The sequence below is a fragment of the Fringilla coelebs genome (genome assembly GCF_963513975.1).
Source record: "Fringilla coelebs genome assembly, chromosome: 5".
Lineage (NCBI taxonomy): Eukaryota > Metazoa > Chordata > Aves > Passeriformes > Fringillidae > Fringilla > Fringilla coelebs.
The window spans coordinates 546,292-564,677 of record NC_140033.1 but is presented as its reverse complement, the minus strand read 5'-3'; the positions used below and the strand labels follow the sequence as shown (position 1 = coordinate 564,677).

At 71.1% G+C, this 18,386-nt stretch overlaps 2 protein-coding genes across 4 annotated transcripts in view; one reads left to right on the top strand and one right to left on the bottom strand.

Moving 5' to 3' along the window:
- Positions 1–173: 173 nt before the first annotated feature.
- On the bottom strand, positions 174–3,110 carry MIOX (myo-inositol oxygenase; the record flags this gene model as incomplete). The annotated part of the gene is made up of 10 exons (XM_084206666.1): positions 174–282; positions 374–486; positions 588–637; positions 882–949; positions 1,058–1,167; positions 1,259–1,326; positions 1,435–1,597; positions 1,819–1,899; positions 2,091–2,153; positions 3,093–3,110. The coding sequence occupies 10 exons, from the start codon at positions 3,108–3,110 to the stop codon at positions 174–176; spliced, it is 843 nt and encodes a 280-aa protein (XP_084062792.1).
- Positions 3,111–13,154: 10,044 nt separating this feature from the next.
- Positions 13,155–18,386, top strand: part of SBF1 (SET binding factor 1) — a 64,990-nt gene continuing 59,758 nt past the window's right edge. For all 3 annotated transcript variants that reach the window (XM_084205974.1, XM_084205973.1, XM_084205972.1), the window contains exon 1: positions 13,155–13,315. In XM_084205974.1, coding sequence (XP_084062100.1) covers positions 13,261–13,315 — 55 coding nt within the window. In that variant the 5' untranslated portion in view covers positions 13,155–13,260. The remainder of the gene's footprint in view (positions 13,316–18,386) is intronic.

The following is an 18,386-nucleotide window of genomic DNA, read 5'->3' as shown; positions in this document are numbered from 1 at the left end:
GCCTGGGGCAGGGTGACCCCCACGGCAGGGGGGGGGGTGGGACTGGCCCGGGGGGTGCGGCAGGAGCAGGTTTATTGCAGAGCCCCAGGGCGGGGCCCGGGGGGGCTGCGGGGGGCGCAGCAGGGTTTGGGGGTCCCGGCAGGGTCGGGGGGTGACCCCCGCGGGGTGCAGGGTCACCAGCAGAGCTGCCCCGGGCAGTATTTGTCGATGAGGCCCTGGTAGTAAGCGCGGAGCTGCTGCACGTCGGGCAGCTCCTCCTGCTTGGTGTACAGGTCGAACTTGCTGCGGGGCAAACGGGGGGGTCAGGGTGAGGATCCGCACCCCCACGGCCGCGGGGGGCCCGGCCGAGCCCCCAGCCCCCCCGGGCACGCACTTGAGCTCGCGGAGCCAGGGCAGCATGCGGCGGTCCTCCTCCGAGCACAGGTGGCCGTAGTCGCCGTGGGCGTGCCAGGGGTAGAAGGAGTGGTAGCGAACCATGTAGAAGGCCTGGGATAAAGGGGGGGGGGGTATGGGACACGGTTTAGGGTGCTCCCCCCGCACCCCCAAACCCCCCGGGGGTCCCTGTGCCGCCCCCAGCCCGAGCTCACCTCCTTGGGCAGGGCAAAGTTGTTGAACTTCATCACTTGGTACATGTACTCTGAAAAGGGGGGGGGGTGGGGAGGGGCTGGACCCCCACCAGGTGGGGGGGACCCCGAGAGGTGCAGAGCCCCACTGGGAGCTGCAGCCCCCCAAAAAGCAGCCCCTGCCCCACACCGAGGGCTGCAGTCCTTGCAAAGTGGGTAGGGGTCAGCACAGCCCCGGGGGGCACCGGGGCCCCGTCTGGGGCAGGGGGCCCGTCCTGCCCCCCGGAGGGACCCCCTTCCCCAGCGCCCCAAACTCACCATCGTGGCCCCAGGACATGAGGACGTTGTCCAGGCCACAGCCGGGCTGGTACATCCCGTACTCGGTGCTGGGGATGGGGTGGGGGCTGAGGGCTGAGGGGCTGGACCCCCCCCTGCAGCCCAGCCGGGCCGGGGGTGCAGCCCCCGCCCCCCAAACCCCCGGGGGTCCGGCTCACCTGTACCGGGGGTCCTTGGTGTCGGGGTTGTCGTGGAAGGTGGAGTCCCCGTAGACCACCGACTTCTGCACCTTGCAGCCCACCGGGAAGGTGTCCCCGACCACGGCCCACTGCCGGGGGGCACGGGGGTCACGGCACCCCCCGAGGCTGCCCCGGCCGCGGGGGGACCCCCCCGAACCCCCTCCCCACCGTGCCGCTCACCTGGGGCTCCCCGAACAGCACCAGCACCTTGCCCAGGTCGTGCAGGAGCCCCACGAGGTGGAACCAGTCTGGGGGCGAGCGGGGCCGTGTCACCCGGGGCAGTGTCACCCGGGGCCGTGTCACCCGGGGCGGGGACCCGGCGGGGGACAGGCCGGGCAGGGCGGGCTCGGCCCTACCTTTGTCGGGGTGCGCCCGGCGGATCCCCTCGGCCGTCTGGAAGGCGTGGAAGGAGTTGGGGAAATCCACGTCGGGGTCCGACTCGTCCACGAGCTGGTCCAGCAGCTCCAGCGCCTCCATCACGCTCATCCTCCGCAGCGAGCAGGAGCCGTACTGGGCGCTCTGGGGACACGCGGCGCGTGGGGACAGCGCCATCCCCACCCGGCCGGGGGGCTGGTGCCCCTCGGTGCCCCCAGACGGGCGGGGAGGGGCAGCGGGGCTGCTTTGGGGTGCGGGGGGCAGGGCTGGGCCACCCGCGCTGCGGTGACGCTGGGGGACGGGGGGTGACCCGAGGGGACAGGGGGTGACCCGAGGGGACACGGGTGGCGCGGGGCAGCTCGCACCTTCCTGCGGACGAACTCCACGGTCTGGTGGGTGTGCATGAGCCGGTAGGTGTTGTACACGCGGTCGATCAGCTTCCCCTCCTGCGGGGCGGCACCGGGGGCTGGGGGGGCTCCGGGGCGTCCCCCCGTGTCCGCCCACCCAGCCCGGCTGCCGGAGCCCCCCGGGCTGCTCCCGCCGGCAGGGCGGGACTCCAGCGCGGCTGTGGGGACAGCCGGACCCCCGGGACCCGCCCGGTTTGAGCCCCCCGCCCGGCCCGGGACCCCCCACTCACGGTGTAGTTGCGGAACTCGGTCTTGGCCTTGCCGGGCTCGGGCTCCTCGGAGCAGTCGGGGCCCTGCGGGGGACGGGGGCTCAGGGGGACCCGCGTGGGCACCGCGGGACAGGGGACAGGGACAGGGGACAGGGACAGGAGCGGCTCAGGGGTCCCATCCTGCCCCCAGCCCGGGCACTGCGGGACGGGGACAGGGACAGGGACAGAGGGGATCAGGGGTCCTGTCCTGTCCTGTCCTGTCCTGCTCCTCTGGCCCAGGCTCTGCGGGACAGGGACACGGCACAGGGACAGGAGGCTGGGGACAGGGGGGACACTGGCACCAAGGAGAGACCTGGTCGTTTGGGATCACACCGTCACAGGGGGTCACAGCGTCACCCACGACCCCATGCATGGGGTCACACGGTGTCACACAATGTCCCACTTTGTCGCACGGTGTCACACACTGACCTACACTATCACTGTGTCACACACTATCACACAATGTCACACATTGTCACACGGTGTCACACACTATCACACAGTGTCACACAGTATCACACACTGTCACACAATGTCACACGGTGTCACACACTATCACACACTATCGCTGTGTCACACGGTGTCACGTGGTGTAACAGATCACCGCACACTGTCCCCCGCGGGGCACAGACGGACCTGGGGGTGCCATCCCCGGTCCCTGGGGGGGTCCAGCCCCGGCGGTCCCCAGGTGGGGCAGCAGTCCGGGAGTCCCCGCTGGGGACAATGTGCAGGTCCCTGCTGAGCCCCACGGGTGCTGTGGGACACCCCCCGGGCTGGCCCTGTCCCCCCAACCCTGCGCAGGGTAGGGAGCAGCTCGGGGACCTCGGGACCCCCGACCTGCCGGGGATCCCCCAGGCTGGGACCCTTTGGGGTGGGGTGGCACCCCCCAGCAGGGACGACATCGGCGAGGGGTCTCCTCTGTCCCCCGGGTTTGGGGTGGCCCGGGTGCGTCTGCCCCCCGCTGGAGCCCCCCGCCCCACTCACCTCCTGCAGGCTGCTCATGCTGGGTCTGGGGGCTCCGGGCTGCGGGGTGGCTGCTGCACCCCCGCTTTTATGGCGGGGGGTGGCGCGGGGGACCCGCCCGGCCCCGCGGGGACAATCGGTGACCAGTTAACCCGCCCCGGTTAATGTTTGACCCCGCGCCCGCCCGGGGGGCTGCGGCTCCCGGAGGGGGCTGGGGGACCCCCGAGCCGGGCACCCCCAGCGCCGGTGACCCCCGGGTGGGGCCGCGGAGTGACCCCGCAGGGACACGGGGAGCGGAACCGGCCCTGGGGCACGGGGGGCGGGGGGCACAGCGGGGACACCGGGATGGCACTGCCCCAGGGAGGGGGGACGGGGACGGCGCGACGGCACGGGTGTGACAGGGCACGGCCCGGGCTGGCACGGGCTGACAGGGCACGGGGGGGCGCGGACACGTGTGGGCACAACCGGGCACAGACACGTGTGGGCACAGGCACGGACACACGTGTGTGTGTCCCCACTGTCCCCACGTCTGTCCCCACAACCCTGTGGACACAGCCTCCGCCTGTCACCTCCTGCCCCTGAGGGACCCATTGCCTGTCCCTGGACACGGCCGTCCTTTGCCCCCCCCCCCAACCGCCACATCCCCACGGGATCACCATTCCTGCCCCATCCCTGCCCCATCCCCACGAGATCACCGTGCCCCATCCCTGCCCCATCCCTATGGGATCACCATTCCTGCCCCATCCCTGCCCCATCCCTATGGGATCATCATTCCTGCCCCATCCCTGCCCCATCCCTATGGGATCACCATTCCTGCCCCATCCCTGCCCCATCCCTATGGAATCACCGTGCCCCATCCCTGCCCCAGCCCTGCCCCATCCCTATGGGATCACCGTGCCCCATCCCTGCCCCATCTCTGCCCCTCCCCACGGGATCACCGTGCCCCATCCCTGCCCCATCCCTATGGGATCACCCTGCCCCATCCCTGCCCCGTCCCTATGAGATCACCACTCTCCATCCCGGCTCCTCCTCACACGCTTTGTTTATTCCACACAAACCAGGATTCCCGGGAAGCAGCGGCGCTCCGTGGGCTGGGCCAGGGTGGGTCGGGCGCCCACCAGGCTCAGCGGGGGCACCCAGGGGAGGGGACAAGGCCTGGGGACCCCGCGGCCCTCGGGACCCCCGCGCCCCTCGGCAGCTCCACGGGGTGTGGGAAGTCCTGGGACACCCGTGGGGTGGGCACGGCTCCTGGCGGCATCCGTGGGATCCCATCCCAGAACGTCCCGGGACACCCAGGGGACACCTTGAGACATCCTGTCCTGAAACTGGGACACCCAGGGGACGGACACCCAGGGACAGCTCCGTTCATGTGGCACCCAGGGGACATCCTGTCCCGGAACCTCCCGGGACACCCCGGGGCTCTGGGGAATGGGGGCTGGGGTGCTCCTAGAGCATTGGGGTGCTCCCGGGAATGGGGTGTTCCCAGGAGGAGCGGGGGTGTTCTGGGAATGGGGGTGTTCTGGCAGTAGGTTGTTCCTGGGAAGAGGGCATTCACAGGAATGGGAGTGTTCCCGGGAATGGGGGTGCTCTGGGAATGGGGGTGCTCCTGGGAATGGGGTGTTCCTGGGAATGGGGTGCTCTAGGAATGGGATGCTCTGGGAATGGGATGCTCCAGGAATGGGGGTGCTCCTGGGAATGGGGGTGCTCCTGGGAATGGGGTGCTCTGGGAATAGGGTGCTCTGGGAGAACAGGCACATTCCTGCAGGAATGGAGGTGCTCCGGGAATGGGGGTGCTCCTGGGAATGGGGTGCTCTGGGAATGGGGTGCTCCTGGGAATGGGGGTGCTCCGGGAATGGGGTGCTCCTGGGAATGGAGGTGCTCCGGGAATGGGGGTGCTCCTGGGAGGACAGGGCTGTTCTGGAGGGAGTGGGGCTGCTGCTCTTGGGGGGCTGCTCAAGCTGCTCCCAGGAGGGGGGTGGGACAGTGACCTGGGGTCACACATCCCTGTCCCACCGGGCCATGGGGTGACAGCTCTGGGGGGTGACAGGGATGTCACACGTGTCCCCTCGTGTCCATGGGCCACCAGCCCGTGTGGGCACCCACTGAGCCTGTGGGGACACAACGCAGGGGTGTCCCCGAGGGTGCAGCAGGGGACAGCTCTGGGACAGGCAGCAGTGGGGCACGGGACCCCAACCTTTCCACTGCCTGCCCCCCCACATTTGGGGACACGTCCCTATGGCCAGCTCCTGCCGGGCTGTGGGTGACACAGGCTGGGACAAGGTGCCAGGGGAGGGGACAATGTTCACGCTGAGGAGGGCAGGACCCCCCCAGCACCCCGGAAGGCGCCGGGTGGGACCCCAAGTGGTGAAGGTGCTGGGGGCTCCCCCAGCCGGGGTGGGGTCCCTGTGCCCTGTCCTTGCAGGGCCTCACCCCCAGTGTCACCCTGGGGAAGGACCGGGGCGCTGGGGGTGCCCCGGGGGGCTCGGGGGGTGCCCCGGCAGGCACGGCAGTGCTGAGTCAGCAGTCAGGGCTTGCACAAGGCGCCGGGGCTGCTGCGGTCAGCGGGATTCCCGGGGCCCTCGGACCCGCCCCGCGCAGACTGGCCACTGCCAGCCACCGCGGGCCACCACCGGCCACCAGGGGCCACCACCGGCCACCAGGGGCCACTCTGAGCCACCGAGAGTCACTACGGGCCAGCACCGGTCACCGTCAGTCCTTCTGGGCCACCGCCAGTCTCCGCGGGCCACCGCGGGCCACCGGGATCCCGTTGGGTCACGCGGGCCACCAGCAGTCCCCAGGGCGTCGCTGCAGCTCCTGTCCGTCCCTGGCCACCCCGACGCTCCGTCAGGGGGTTGCGGTGCCCGGAGCCCCCCGGGGCGGCGCGGAGCAGCCCGCGGCGGTGCTTGGGGGGTCCCGCGGGGCGGGGGCGCGCCCCCCCCTCAGCCGTAGCTGTGGGGGCTGTTGGGGTTCATGGGGGACGAGTCGCGGCGGCCCGACTGTCCGCGCAGCTGCCACAGGCGGTGGCTCAGGTTCTGCACCTGGCAGGTGCCCAGCACGCAGCCCACCCGCATCAGGTGTGCCCCGGCGTGCCGGCGGCCCCGGGCGGCCCGGGGGTCGTGCCGGGGGTCCCGCCGGGGGCCCCGCCGCAGGACGAGGCGCCGGACGTGCCACGGCGGGGGCCGCGGGGCGGGCGGGCGGTGCCGGAGGGCGGCCCACGGGCCGAGCCGGGGAACCGGGGCTCGGTGTCGCAGGGTCCCGACGGGCTGGGGGGCTGGGGGGTCTCCGGGGAGAGCGGGGATCCGCTCCGGGGGGCTCCGAGCCGGGGGCGGCCTGCAGGAGAGAAGGGACGCGGTCAGGGCGACGCAGCTGCCGCTCCCGGGCACGGGGGTGGCACCGCGACAGCGGCGGGGAGGCACCGAGCACCTCGGAGCCCGGAGCCAGCGCTGAGCGCGGGGCTTCCGGAGGGGGGAGGAGGAGGAGGAGGAGGAGGAGAAGGAGGAGGAGGAGGAGGAAGCAGCCGCTACCTGCAGGCACACACGTACCCCAAGCACACGGACACGTGTCCCGCACACACGACACCTCGGGGAGCCCCCCCGGCTCCCCCCGCTCCGCCCACCCCGTTCCCACGGCCTCTGCCCCGGCACCCACGTGCCCCGGCTGTGGTACCCACGCCCGTGCCCCGGGCACCCGCGGGGGGGTCCGGCCTCCGGCACCCCCACGGTGCCACAGAGCTCCCCCGTGCCTCGGTGCCCCTGGCCCGGGGACGCCTTTTCCTCAGGGGACCCCTCCTCAGATCCAAGGAACTTGGAGTTTCTGGTCCAATTCTCAGTCCCGTCCTTCTCTTTTCCCTTTTTAAACATTTCCTCCCCACTTTAACCCTCGTCCCGTGCCCCAGAGGACCCCAGCCCCAGCTCAGCCCCCCCCAGCCATGGCAGGGGCTGCCCGGGCCCTGCGGGGTCGCGGTGCCCCGGTGCCCCCCGCCCACGGCGGTGCCAGGGCTGCCCCTCCCGCACCCCCCGAGCCGGGCGGGGATCCGCGGGCGCCGGGGCCGGCCCAGACGCGCTCCCCGAGCAGGGACACGCACACGCACGTGCGGGGTGTGCACACGCACACGGGGGGGCTGTCCCGACCCCAGGTGGCACTTCAGCACCCCAGGGACCCTCCCGGGCAGCCACACGGGCCACGGGCACCCCCGAGCTCCCGCACTCACTAAATCTCTGTCCCGGCGTGTGCCAGCCCCCGCGGCTCTGGCACACCTGGCACACCTTTGCACACCTGGCACACCTTTGCACACCTTTGCACACCTGGCACCTCCGGGCGTGCCGTGCCCCCGGTGCCCCCAGCGCCCATGGCGGGGCCGGGACCCCGCCCCCCCCCCGCCCGGTACCGCGTCCCCGGGGTGGGGGCCCGGCAGGAGACGCTGCCCCGGGACCCCCCCAGGCCCCCATCCGGGGGGGGCGGGGAGGGCGCGGAGCTGGGTGGCGGGCAGGGGGTGCGGGGCCGGGCAGGGTGCGGGGAAAGGAGGTGCGGGCGTGCAGGACGAGCGGGGAGGGGGTTCGGCAAGGGCGAGGGCGGGGGGCTAGTCCGGGCAGAGAAAGCGGGCAGGGGGTTCCAGAAGGGTCCGGGCAGGGATCGGGGCAGGGGTGCGGGCAGGGGTGCGGGCAGGGTCCCTCACCTGCGCGGCGGCAGGGCCCGGCCGTGGGGCAGCTCCAGCAGGCACAGCGCGAAGCTGACGCAACCCAGCGCCAGCGGGGCCGGGGCTCGCATGGCCGGACGGGACGGGACGAGCGGCGGCGGCGGCTGCGGGAGACACGGGGAGGGTGGCTCGGTGGGGGGGTCGCGCTGGGGTCCGGCTCCAGATCGCAGCCCCCTTCTCGTCCTGCCCCGGCCCCGCTTCCTGCCTGTGCCGCGGCCGGGGGCGGCGCGGGGTCCCGGCGGTACCTGAGCGGGACCGGGCTGCGCTGGCTCGGGGTCGGCTCTGTCCCCGCTCGGCGCTGCCGCTCCCCGCCCCGGCCCAGGTTAAATATCGCCGGGGCCGGCGGGCGGGAGGAGCCCAGCGGGACGGGAGGAGCCGCGGGCGGGAGCAGCCCCGCACCGCCCTCTGCTCCGCACCGGCCCCGGACCCCCGGCCGCGCACCGGCTCCGCACCTTCCCGGCACCGCAGCGGTCCCGCAACCCCCAAGTGCCGCAGCACCCCGGCCCCGCATTGCCCCTCCAGACCCCGGGCTGCGCCTCCCAGACCCCGCGCTGCCCCCGGCCCCTCGGCCCCGCATCGCCTTCGCACCTTCCCCGGCCCCTCTCCAGCCCCGCTGCCCCCAGCCCCGCACCGGTCCCGGTTCCGCAGCGGCCCCGGCCCGCACCTTCCCTGGCACCGCCCCATCCCCGCAGCACCCCAGGGCCGCGCCGGCCCCGAACCTCGCCCCGGTACCGCACGTACCCGGCCTCGTCGGCCCCGCTGCCCCCGGGACCTTCCCGGCGCGGGGCCGGGGCTGGGGAGGGGCCCTGGGGCTGGGCTGGGCTGGGGGACCCGTCTGGGGGCAGTGGGATGGGGCTGGGCTGGAGCTATTGGGGGGTCTGGGCACCCCCCGCAGCCCCGGTGGCGAGCCGGGTCGGGGCTGCCCCGTGCCACGTCGCGCCGGGTCCTGCCAAGCCCGGCCGCGTCCTCCCGCCTGGCACCGCCGGGCAGCGGGGCCCCCCCGGGCACCCCGAGACCCCCCTGCCCAGGCGGGGACCCCGGGGGGACAGACCCCACCCAGTGCAGCCCAGTGTCCCAGCAGGGACAGCCCCGTGTGCCCCCCCGGCCCCCTCGGGGGCAGAGCCGCCCCCGGTTCCGCCGGGGCTGATTCCATGTTTTTAAGCATCACATGGGGCCTTGGAGAACAATTAAGGAATGTAAATCCGCAGGGATCAGACCGGCCGCTCCTGCCGGGCAGCAGCTCCCCCAAACCGGGGTGGTGGGGTCCCGGGGGGCGCTCCTGGGGGGCTGCTGCTGAGCCGGCAGGGGAGGGGTCCCCACAGCTTCCCTGGCTGGGACCCCCGGCCGGGACCCCCACCCCGCTCGGGGCCGGCGCTCTCGGGAGGGTTGGGGGAGGACCCGCAGCCCCCCCGGGTGCCCGAGCCGGGCCGGACCCCGGGGTTGGGGGTTCCCTCTCCCCCCGGCGCGGCTTCCCCAGGCCGAGGGCCGGGGGCCTCCGCGTGCCCGGAATCGCTGGGATTCTTCCGCATTATCGGGACACAAAGGCTGCACACACCCGGCCCCGTGCGGGGGGATTTGGGGCAGCACCTGATCCCGGCGCGGGGGGGACCGGCCGGGGCGGCGGGACACGGCCCCGAGCGGGGCGGGGGGCACGGCCGGCCCCCGCCGCGACCCCCGGTGCCGCCCGGCTCCCGGGGAATTCCTGCCGCGGTCGGGGCTCTGCCGCCGGGCTGCTGCTGGATTGCCCCGGCGGGAGGGAAAACCCGGCTCAAAACAAGGCCGAGAGCCGCGGGTGGGGGGACGCGGGACGCCCTGGGCCCCCCGAGCCCCGCCCTGAGCCCACCGCCGCCACCGCGGCGTCCCCACGGCTGTGCCCGCGGGTGTCACCCTGTGGGATGTGGGGCACGGGTCCCAGAGGTGACATCCGTCACCCAGCACGGCACAGTGGCAGCGCCCCCACGGCGACCCCAGGGCGATCCCGCGCTCCGGGCTGGGCTCCCCTGCCAGGCCCTTGTGCGGGTCCCCGTGCGGGGCAGGGCCAGCCGCTGTCACCCCCAGGGACAAAACCGTGTCACCAGGGTCAGCGTCGCCAGAACCAGGCTGGGCACGAGGAGGGGGCTCCGGGGACATGGCAGGGGTGCAGCTGAGCCCCCACCCCGCAGCAGGGGCAGGACCCGTCTCCCTGCCCTCCTCCTCCTCCTCAGGGATCGCCATCCCCGGGGCTCTGGGAAGGAGCCCGGGCGCTGCCCCCCGCCCGGCCGCGCTGGCTCCGGCTGTCCCCTCACGGCCACCCCGGCACTGGTGATCGCCGGAGCCACCCCGGGAGCTGCCGCCGCCCGGTCGTGCCACAGCTGGACCCGCACCGGGAGCTGCCGCCCCCGGGTCACCTCATCTGTCCCCGGGGCCCGGCAGCACTTTCCCTCTTCCTCTCCCTCTCCCTCTTCCTCTCTGCTGGCTCCCGGCCCTGGGAACTCAGGAGAAGTTTTAATTAGCTTAATTGCCTGCTGGCTGAGGCCCCGGGACAGGGCGGGGGCTGCGAGCAGCACCCGCAGCCCCGCTCCGGTCACCCGCTCCCCAAAAGGCGCCTCTGGGTGCTGGGACCCCCCGAGCACCGCCCGTCGTGTCCCGGCAGGGGCGGGGGCACAGCCGAGACCCCCAAACCCAGGGGCCGCTACCCCATCGCTGGACCCTTTGGCCGCCAGCCCGGCACCCCCGAGGTGGCCGCACACGGCCCCGGAGCCGTGTCCCGCCGGGCAGCGGTGACAGGGACACTCCGGGACATCGGGCTCCGTGTCCGGGCCGCGGGGACGGCCGGGAACTGCCGGGAGAGGGAAGGAACTGCATCCTCCAGCCTGCAGACACGGCGGTGTCACCAGGGTCCCCGGTGTCACCAACATCCCCAGTGTCACCAGCATCCCCCGTGCTCCCAGTGTCCCCAGTGTCCCCAGCATCCTCAGGATCCCCAGTGCCCTCAGGGTCCTCATTATCCCCAGTGCTCCCAGTGTCCCCAGCATCTTCAGGAACGCCAGCAACCCCCAGTGTCCCCAGGAGCAGCTCTTTCCCGAGAGGATCCCGGGCACACGGCACGACCGGGCTCTGCACGTGCCTTGTGTCCCCGTGCCCGTGCCCCGTTCCCGTCCCCTCCCCCGTGTCCCGCGCTCCCTGTGCCCGCTGCTGCCCCTGCGGGTCCCGCACAGCCCCAGCTGCCGTGTCCCCGCCGCCACCACAGCCCGCGGCACCGCCAGCCGGCACCGGCCCCTGCAGTGCCAGCCCTGCGGTGACAGTGCCAGCCCTGCGGTGACAGCGCCAGCCCTGCGGTGACAGTGCCAATCCCCGCGGTCCCGACTCCCGCCGGCGCAGACCCCAGCGGTGTCCCCGTGCCCGTCCCACCCTGGCACAGGAGAGTGACACCCGCACGGCGCCGGGCTCTGCCAGGATGGATCAGCCCGGTTTTCCTCTTCCCAGCCTCCGGCACCGCTCCGGTCCCCGCTGTCACCCTTGCCGGGTACCCGTCCCCCGAGCTGTCCCCGGTCTGTCGCGCTGCTGGTGGCCCCGTGTCACTGTCCCACGGGGCACAGCCGGCCCCCAGCGGGGTCCCCTGCTCTCTGCCCGCTCAGCCCCCGGTGCTCCCTGCAGACCGGCGGCGGGTGTGGCTCCGTCCGGGGACACGGGGGTGCGGGCACCTGGGATGCGGGGACACGGGCACGGCCACTCCGGTGCCAGGCCGCGCCCGGCAGATGGCCGAGCCCTGCCGGAACGGGCACGTGGCGCAGGGACAGCGGCGGCTCGATGCCACCGCCGGTCACCGCTGGCCCGGCGCCGCGGGTGTCCCCAGGAGCCGCCCGTGCCGTGGGACCCGCCCTGGGCCCGGAGCGGGGCCAGCGCGGCGCGGGGGTCTCGGCGGGGACCCCGTGGCCGTGCCCGGCGGGTGGCGGCGGGGCCGGGGCCGGTGCCCGTGCCCGGCGCGGAGCCGGCCGTGTCCCGACGCCGCACATGTCCCGACACGCGGCGGCCGGCGGGGCCGGGCGGGAGGCGCAAGGACCGGGCGGGGTTGCATCACCCCCGGCCGCGTGCGGGGTGCGGGGGAACCCCACTCGGGGCCCGCCGCGGCCGGCCGCGCATCCCGGGGGCGCCCCCAGCCCGGAGGGATGAACCCCGGGGCCGGCGATGGGGATGCCCTGGGCTGTCCCTGCCCGGGGACGCCGGGGCTGAGCCCAGGGCTGCGGGAGCGCGGAGCTGCCGCTGCTGCCGGTGCTCTGCCCCCACCCCCGGCGCCCCTCGGGACGCATCCCGGCCATCCCGCAGGCAGCCCGCGTCCCGCTCCCGTGGCGGCGGGGATGGGGAGCTCCGGTGGGCGATGCCCGCCTCGGCAGCGGCCGTGCCCCGCCGTGTGCCCGCGAACCGCCCCGGCACCGTCCGGCCGGGGGCACCGGGGCGGGTCCGGCGGGACGGAACGGGACTTAACGGGACTTAACGGGACGGGCACAGCGGCGCTGCGGGCGCTGCTCGGGCCAGGGGCGCGGCGGGCCGTGCCGGGGCGCGCTGCCACCCCAGCCCGGTCCCCGCTGTGCCCCAGGCTGCGCAGGAGCTGTCCTTGGACACGGCGGGGAGCCGCTGGGAGCGGCACAGCGGGGACCGACCCAGCCCCCGGAGGAACGGCACCGGACCCGCGCTGCCCACGCGGCCCCCCGGCCACCGCCACCCTCGGGCAGGGTCCCGCTGTCCCCGGGAGAGGGGCGGCACAGAGCCCCGAGTGCCGGGGACACCGCGGGATGGGGACACCGAGCCTCAGGGTCATGTCCTGGGGGTCACATCTGTGTGGGAACACATCTGTGTGTGGGGACACACCTGGGTGTGCGGGGGCACATCTGTGTGGGGCACATCTGCGGGGGTCCTTTCCGGGGGGACTGTATGGAATGGGGGTCCTGTACAACCTGTGGGCACCCCGGGGGCCGTGCACACCTGCGGGGCACACCTGTGCTCACGGGGGGATCCTCCCATATCTGGAGGGTCCCCACACGCGTGTCAGTGCACACCTGAGGCGTCCGTGGTCCGTGCACACTCGGGGATGGCCCCGCGCACCCTGAGTGTCCCCGCGCACCCCTGAATGTCCCCACACCCCTGGATGCCCCCACATCCCTGGATGTCCCCGCACACCCCTGGATGTCCCCGTGTCCCCCCCCAGGGAAGCCCCTCGCCCGGCCCCGCCCCCTCCCCATCAGCCCCCGCCCCCTCCCCACCAGCCCCCGCCCCCTCCGCGCTAGGCCCCGCCTCTCCAGCAGCGACCAATAGGAAGCGCGGCCCTTCCCGCCCGCAGCCAATGGGAGGCGCGGCTCCGCCCCCCCAGGCGCCCGGCGCTGGCGCAGGCGCGGTGCGCGCGGGGCCAAGATGGCGGCGGCGGCGGGCGGTGGGCGCGGGCGGGCGGCGGCGCCCTGAGGAGCCGAGCGCGGCCTCGCGGGGCTCCCGGGGCCGGCCCGGGCCGCCCCCGCCGCCATGGCCCGCCTGGCTGACTACTTCGTGCTCGTGGGATACGACCCAGGCAAGCGCGGTGAGTGGCGGAGGGACGCGGGGGGGCCGGGCCCGCGCGGCGCCGCCCCGGCCGGGGCTGCGGGGCCGGGACCGAGCGGTGGGCGCGCGGCCGGGGCCGCGGGGCGAGCCCGTGCCGGGGGTGCGGGGGGGCGGCACAGGGTGGTCCTGGATCAGGGACGAGGCTGTGGGGCCGTCCCGGGCGTGCGGGGTGAGCCGGGGCCGGGGGAGCGGGGCCGCCGCGGGGCCGCGGGGCCGCGGCCGGTCCCGGGCCGGGCCGCACCGGGCAGTTCTCAGCCCCCCGCGAAGCCGCTCTGAGCGGCTCCCGGCAGCCGGAGCCGCCCCTGCGCGGCTCGGCGCGTTCACGGTTTGGGTGTTTTCGGTCTGTCTCCCTCCCCCGCCGTGCGCGGGCTGTCACCGCTCCGGAAACATCGGCTGGGCTGGGGGGGCACTGCTGTCCTCGGGGCACGGCCCCGGGCCTGCTGCCCCTGCGCATCCTCAGCTCCGGCCGTGGGACGTGCTGCTCCCCGGCCTGCTTCCAGCGGGCACCCACAGCCCCTGCGACGGGGGGCTGTACCCTCAGCCCCATTCCTCGGGCACCCACAGCCCCTGCGGCGGGGGGCCGTGCCCCCAGCCCCGCTCCCTGCGACGGGGGCTGTGCCTCCAGCCCCATTCCTCGGGCACCCACAGCCCCCGGCGTGGGGATGGTATCCCTGGATACCCCCAGCCCCATTCCCTGCGATGGGGGACTGTGCCCCCAGCCCCATTCCCCAGGCACCCCCAGCCCCCTCAGGCAGGCCCTCGTGCCCTCCCTGCTCCCTCGGACGCTCCTGACCCCAGGATCTGTGGGATGTCCCACAGTTCCTCTGTCCTCTCCCTCATCCCTGCTCGCTGTCGGGTGATGCTGTTGGTTGTTGTGGTTTGGGGTGTTCCTTGTTGGGGATTTAGGGCCTCTTCGCGTCGTGTTTTCTTCTGGTTCCTGCCCCCAGAGCTGTCGGGGAAAATGAGTTTTGGCAGCGTCACAGAGAAGGTGAAGTGCCCTAAAATCAGGAAATGAGGCCTTTGCTGCAGAACCCCCCCAGTCGTCTCTTCCCACCTGGCACACTCCCAGGCTGTGGCTGAGCTTGTTCCGAGCCTGTGCTCGGAGCAGGGGAAGGGGAGTGCTCGTTTTGCCGTGGGTTTGTCCGTCAGGGCACGCTCCTGGGGCTCAGATGCACAATCCCAGCGTGGATCCCAGCCCCGTCCCGGGGTCCCTGGAGGAGGGCAGCAGGAGCGAGGTGTGTGTCGGGAATGCTGGAGAGCAGAGCTCTGCATCAGAGTTTGGTGTTCCCTCAGGGCTTTCTGCTCGTGTGCTGTTGGTTTGTTGTTGTTGTTGTTATTGCTGTTACTGCAGCTGTGCTCCCCCCGTGTCCCCTTGTCCTGGGGCACTGGGATGGGCAGGAGCTGCTGTCCCACGGCTCACACCGTGCTGGGGTGGGAGATGCAGGGGGTTTCCAGGATTCCATCTGGCAGCAGCTTCCATGTCCTCTCAGGAGCCATGCTGGGTGGCTGTACCCCCTTTGTCCTGCCTCTAGGTGCTTCCTCTTGCATCTTCTTCCTTATCTTCTTCCTGAGGATGCTGCAGCTGGGACCTGCACCTTCAAACTGGTGCTGTCAGCTGGTTGGTGACCTGTGAGGATCAGGGACCTGACGTTCCTTGGGCCTGGTGTTCTTGATGTGACTCCCAGAGCCTGAGTTTCCCAGGGAACAGAAATGTCCCACGTGTGCCTGGGGTCATTTGGGATTTGTTTGGGGGAGAGGGATGATGCTGTGAGGTGATGTGGTTGGCTGCAGTGGGACAGCCAAAAGGAAGAACAGGTGTAGGTGGGATATTGGGGGGGAATTCCTGGCTGGGAGGGCAGGCAGGCCCTGGCACAGGGTGCCCAGAGCAGCTGGGGCTGCCCCTGCATCCCTGGCAGTGCCCAAGGCCAGGCTGGAGCAGCCTGGGATAGTGGGAGGTGTCCCTGCCATGGCAGGGGTGGATCAAGATGAACATTCTGGTCCCTTCCCACTGAAATCACTCCATATTCTGTGCCACCGGAAAGGGAAGAGTTCACATTTAATAAATTATCTTCCTTTGGTGTAAATATTCGCTTTATTTTGGGTTTGACTCACCTCTGCAGGGAGGGGATGGCTCCAGGCTATTGTGGGGAGATGGATCCAGATGCCCTGGGGGGGATGGCTCCAGGTTGCCCTGGGAAGGGACAGGTCCCAGACACCAGCCCCAGCCTCCTGGCTGCTGGGATGGCCCAGTCAGAAGTGGCCTGTGCAGGATGAGGCCCCCAGGAGTTGTGCCCCCCAGGCAAACCCCTTGCCGTGCCAGGCTGGAGCTGTCCAAGCGCTGTGCCAGCCTGTCCCCAGGGATGGACTGACACCGGTTCTGTGGTTTTTGGGATCAGGCTGGCAGCGTTCCCGGCTCCCAGCTCTGTTTTCCCACCCCCCTCCCTGCTTAGATAATGCTGGAGGAAGGGCAGCGGCGCTCATCTGCCGGTGACTAATTGCTGTACAGGTTGGGTTGCTCTGGCAGAGCCGTGGGCTGTGCCAGGCTGGGCTGTGCCAGGCTGCCACGGTCCCTGTAACCCTCACCTGTAAACAAAGCTGGGCTGGATGAGCCCATTGGCGCTGCCAGGGCCCCGAGAGTGCAGTGCCTGTGGGGTTTGGGGTCGAGCAGGGATGGGTTTGCACTTGGGGATGTGAAAGGGAGAGGTCTGGTGAGATGGTGGGAGCTGAGATGGCTCTGCAGCATCTTCAGAGAGACAATGCCAGGCTGGGCTGGGTGGGAAGGGACTTCAGAGCCCCTCCAGTGCCAGCCCTGCCATGGCAGGGACACCTCCCACTGCCCCAGGCTGCTCCAGCCCCAGTGTCCAGCCTGGCCTGGGACACTGCAGGGATGCAGGGGCAGCCCCAGCTGCTCTGGCAATCCCAGCCCAGGCAGGAATTCCTCATTGCCAAGATCCCATCCATGCCTGCCCTCTGGCAGTGGGAGCCATTCCCTGGGTGCTGTCCCTCCATCCTTGTCCCCAGTCCCTCTGCAGCTCTCCTGGAGCCCCTTCAGGCCCTGGCAGGGGCTCGGAGCTCTCGCTGGAGCCCTTGCCTTCCCTCCCAGCCTGGCTCCATGAGATGTTGCCGTGGCTCAGTGCACTTTGTGGGAGCAAAACCGAAAGCAGATCCGTGCTGGAGCGGGGCCGTGCTGGGTTCCCTGGGGTCACTGGGTGCTGCTGGAGCCGCTTGTCCCTGGGGTTTCCTGGAACAGCCTCATCCCCCGTGACCTGGGGCTGTGCTGCAGGGCCTGGGACCACGTCCTGCTCCTTGGAGAGGGGCAGAAAAGGGCTCTGAACTCTCTCGAGGGCTCTGGCTTTGGCTGTGGACTGGGGCCTTGAGCTGCTCTGGCTGCACGGGCTGTCCAGGACCCAGGCAGGAGTCCAGACACTTCTCCTGGTTTGTGGAGCTGTGGGGAACGTGTCCAGGAATGCAGAGCATGGACACACCACCTGCCTGGCAGTCTCCCTGTGTCCTTCCAATGTGCCAGGCACCCAGCCCACTCCGTGGGGCTGTGTGGGAGAGGGGCTCCAGGGAAAAGTGTGGAGTGAACGCTCCTGGCAGTGGGAACCACCAGGCAGTGGGAACCAGCTCCTTCCATGGCAGTGTCTCTTTTATTGGGTGCCGATTGCTCACATTATTCCCTTGTAAATGAACGGGTTTTATTCTCCTGGCTCTTCTTTCAGCTTCCCAGAGCCAGGATTGTGCCTGGTTTTACCTGGGAATGGCAGCTTCCCAGAGCTGGGATTGTGCCTGGTTTTACCTGGGAATGGCAGCTTCCTGGGGCCGGGATTGTGCCTGGTTTTACCTGGGAATGGCAGCTTCCCAGAGCTGGGATTGTGCCTGGCTTTACCTGGGAATGGCAGCTTTCCAGGGCTGGGATTGTGCCTGATTTTACCTGGGAATGGCAGCTTCCCAGGGCCGGGATTGTGCCTGGTTTTACCTGGGAATGGCAGCTTCCCAGGGCCGGGATTGTGCCTGGCTTTACCTGGGAATGGCAGCTTCCCAGAGCTGGGATTGTGCCTGGCTTTACCTGGGAATGGCAGCTTCCCAGAGCTGGGATTGTGCCTGGTTTTACCTGGGAATGGCAGCTTCCCAGGGCCGGGATTGTGCCTGGCTTTACCTGGGAATGGCAGCTTCCCAGAGCTGGGATTGTGCCTGGCTTTACCTGGGAATGGCAGCTTCCCAGAGCCGGGATTGTGCCTGGTTTTACCTGGGAATGGCAGCTTTCCAGGGCTGGGATTGTGCCAGGTTTTACCTGGGAATGGCAGCTTCCTGGGGCCGGGATTGTGCCTGGTTTTACCTGGGAATGGCAGCTTCCCAGGGCCAGGATTGTGCCTGGTTTTACCTGGGATCTGAGGGGTTTTCTCTGTGCATCCCCCATACCCTGAGAGTCCAGGACAGTGCAATTCCAAACCCTGTGGTTGAAGGAGTCTGGAAGTTTTGGATACAGAGTGTTGGATGGGCATGGTATGGATGATGGGAGCCAAGATCCAGACTGGGATTGATATGGGATATTCCAGGGGGATTAAGCTGGATGATTGGAGCTAAGACCCAGCTTGGGATCAATTTGGGATTTCCCAGGGGGGTTAAGCTGCCAGAGGGCAGGGATGGATGGGATCTTGGGAATGAGGAATTCCTGGCTGGGCTGGGATTGCCAGAGCAGCTGGGGCTGCCCCGGATCCCTGGCAGTGCCCAAGGCCAGGCTGGACACTGGGGCTGGAGCAGCCTGGGACAGTGGGAGGTGTCCCTGCCATGGCAGGGTGGCACTGGGTGGGCTCTGGGGTCCCTTCCCACCGTGCCCATCCCGTCACTGATCCCTGTGCAGTCCCGGGGCCCGCTGGGTGCGGGTGTCCCGTGGGTGTCGGGCTGGCTGCGGAGGATGCCGCGGCTGCTCGGAAGTCACGGTGGTTTCTGCGTTTCCGTGCACACGGAACAGCATCCCCCCACGCTGTGCCCTCCTCAGACACCCGGCCTGGGGCTCGGCAGCTCCCTGGGTGGCTGGGGTGGCAGGA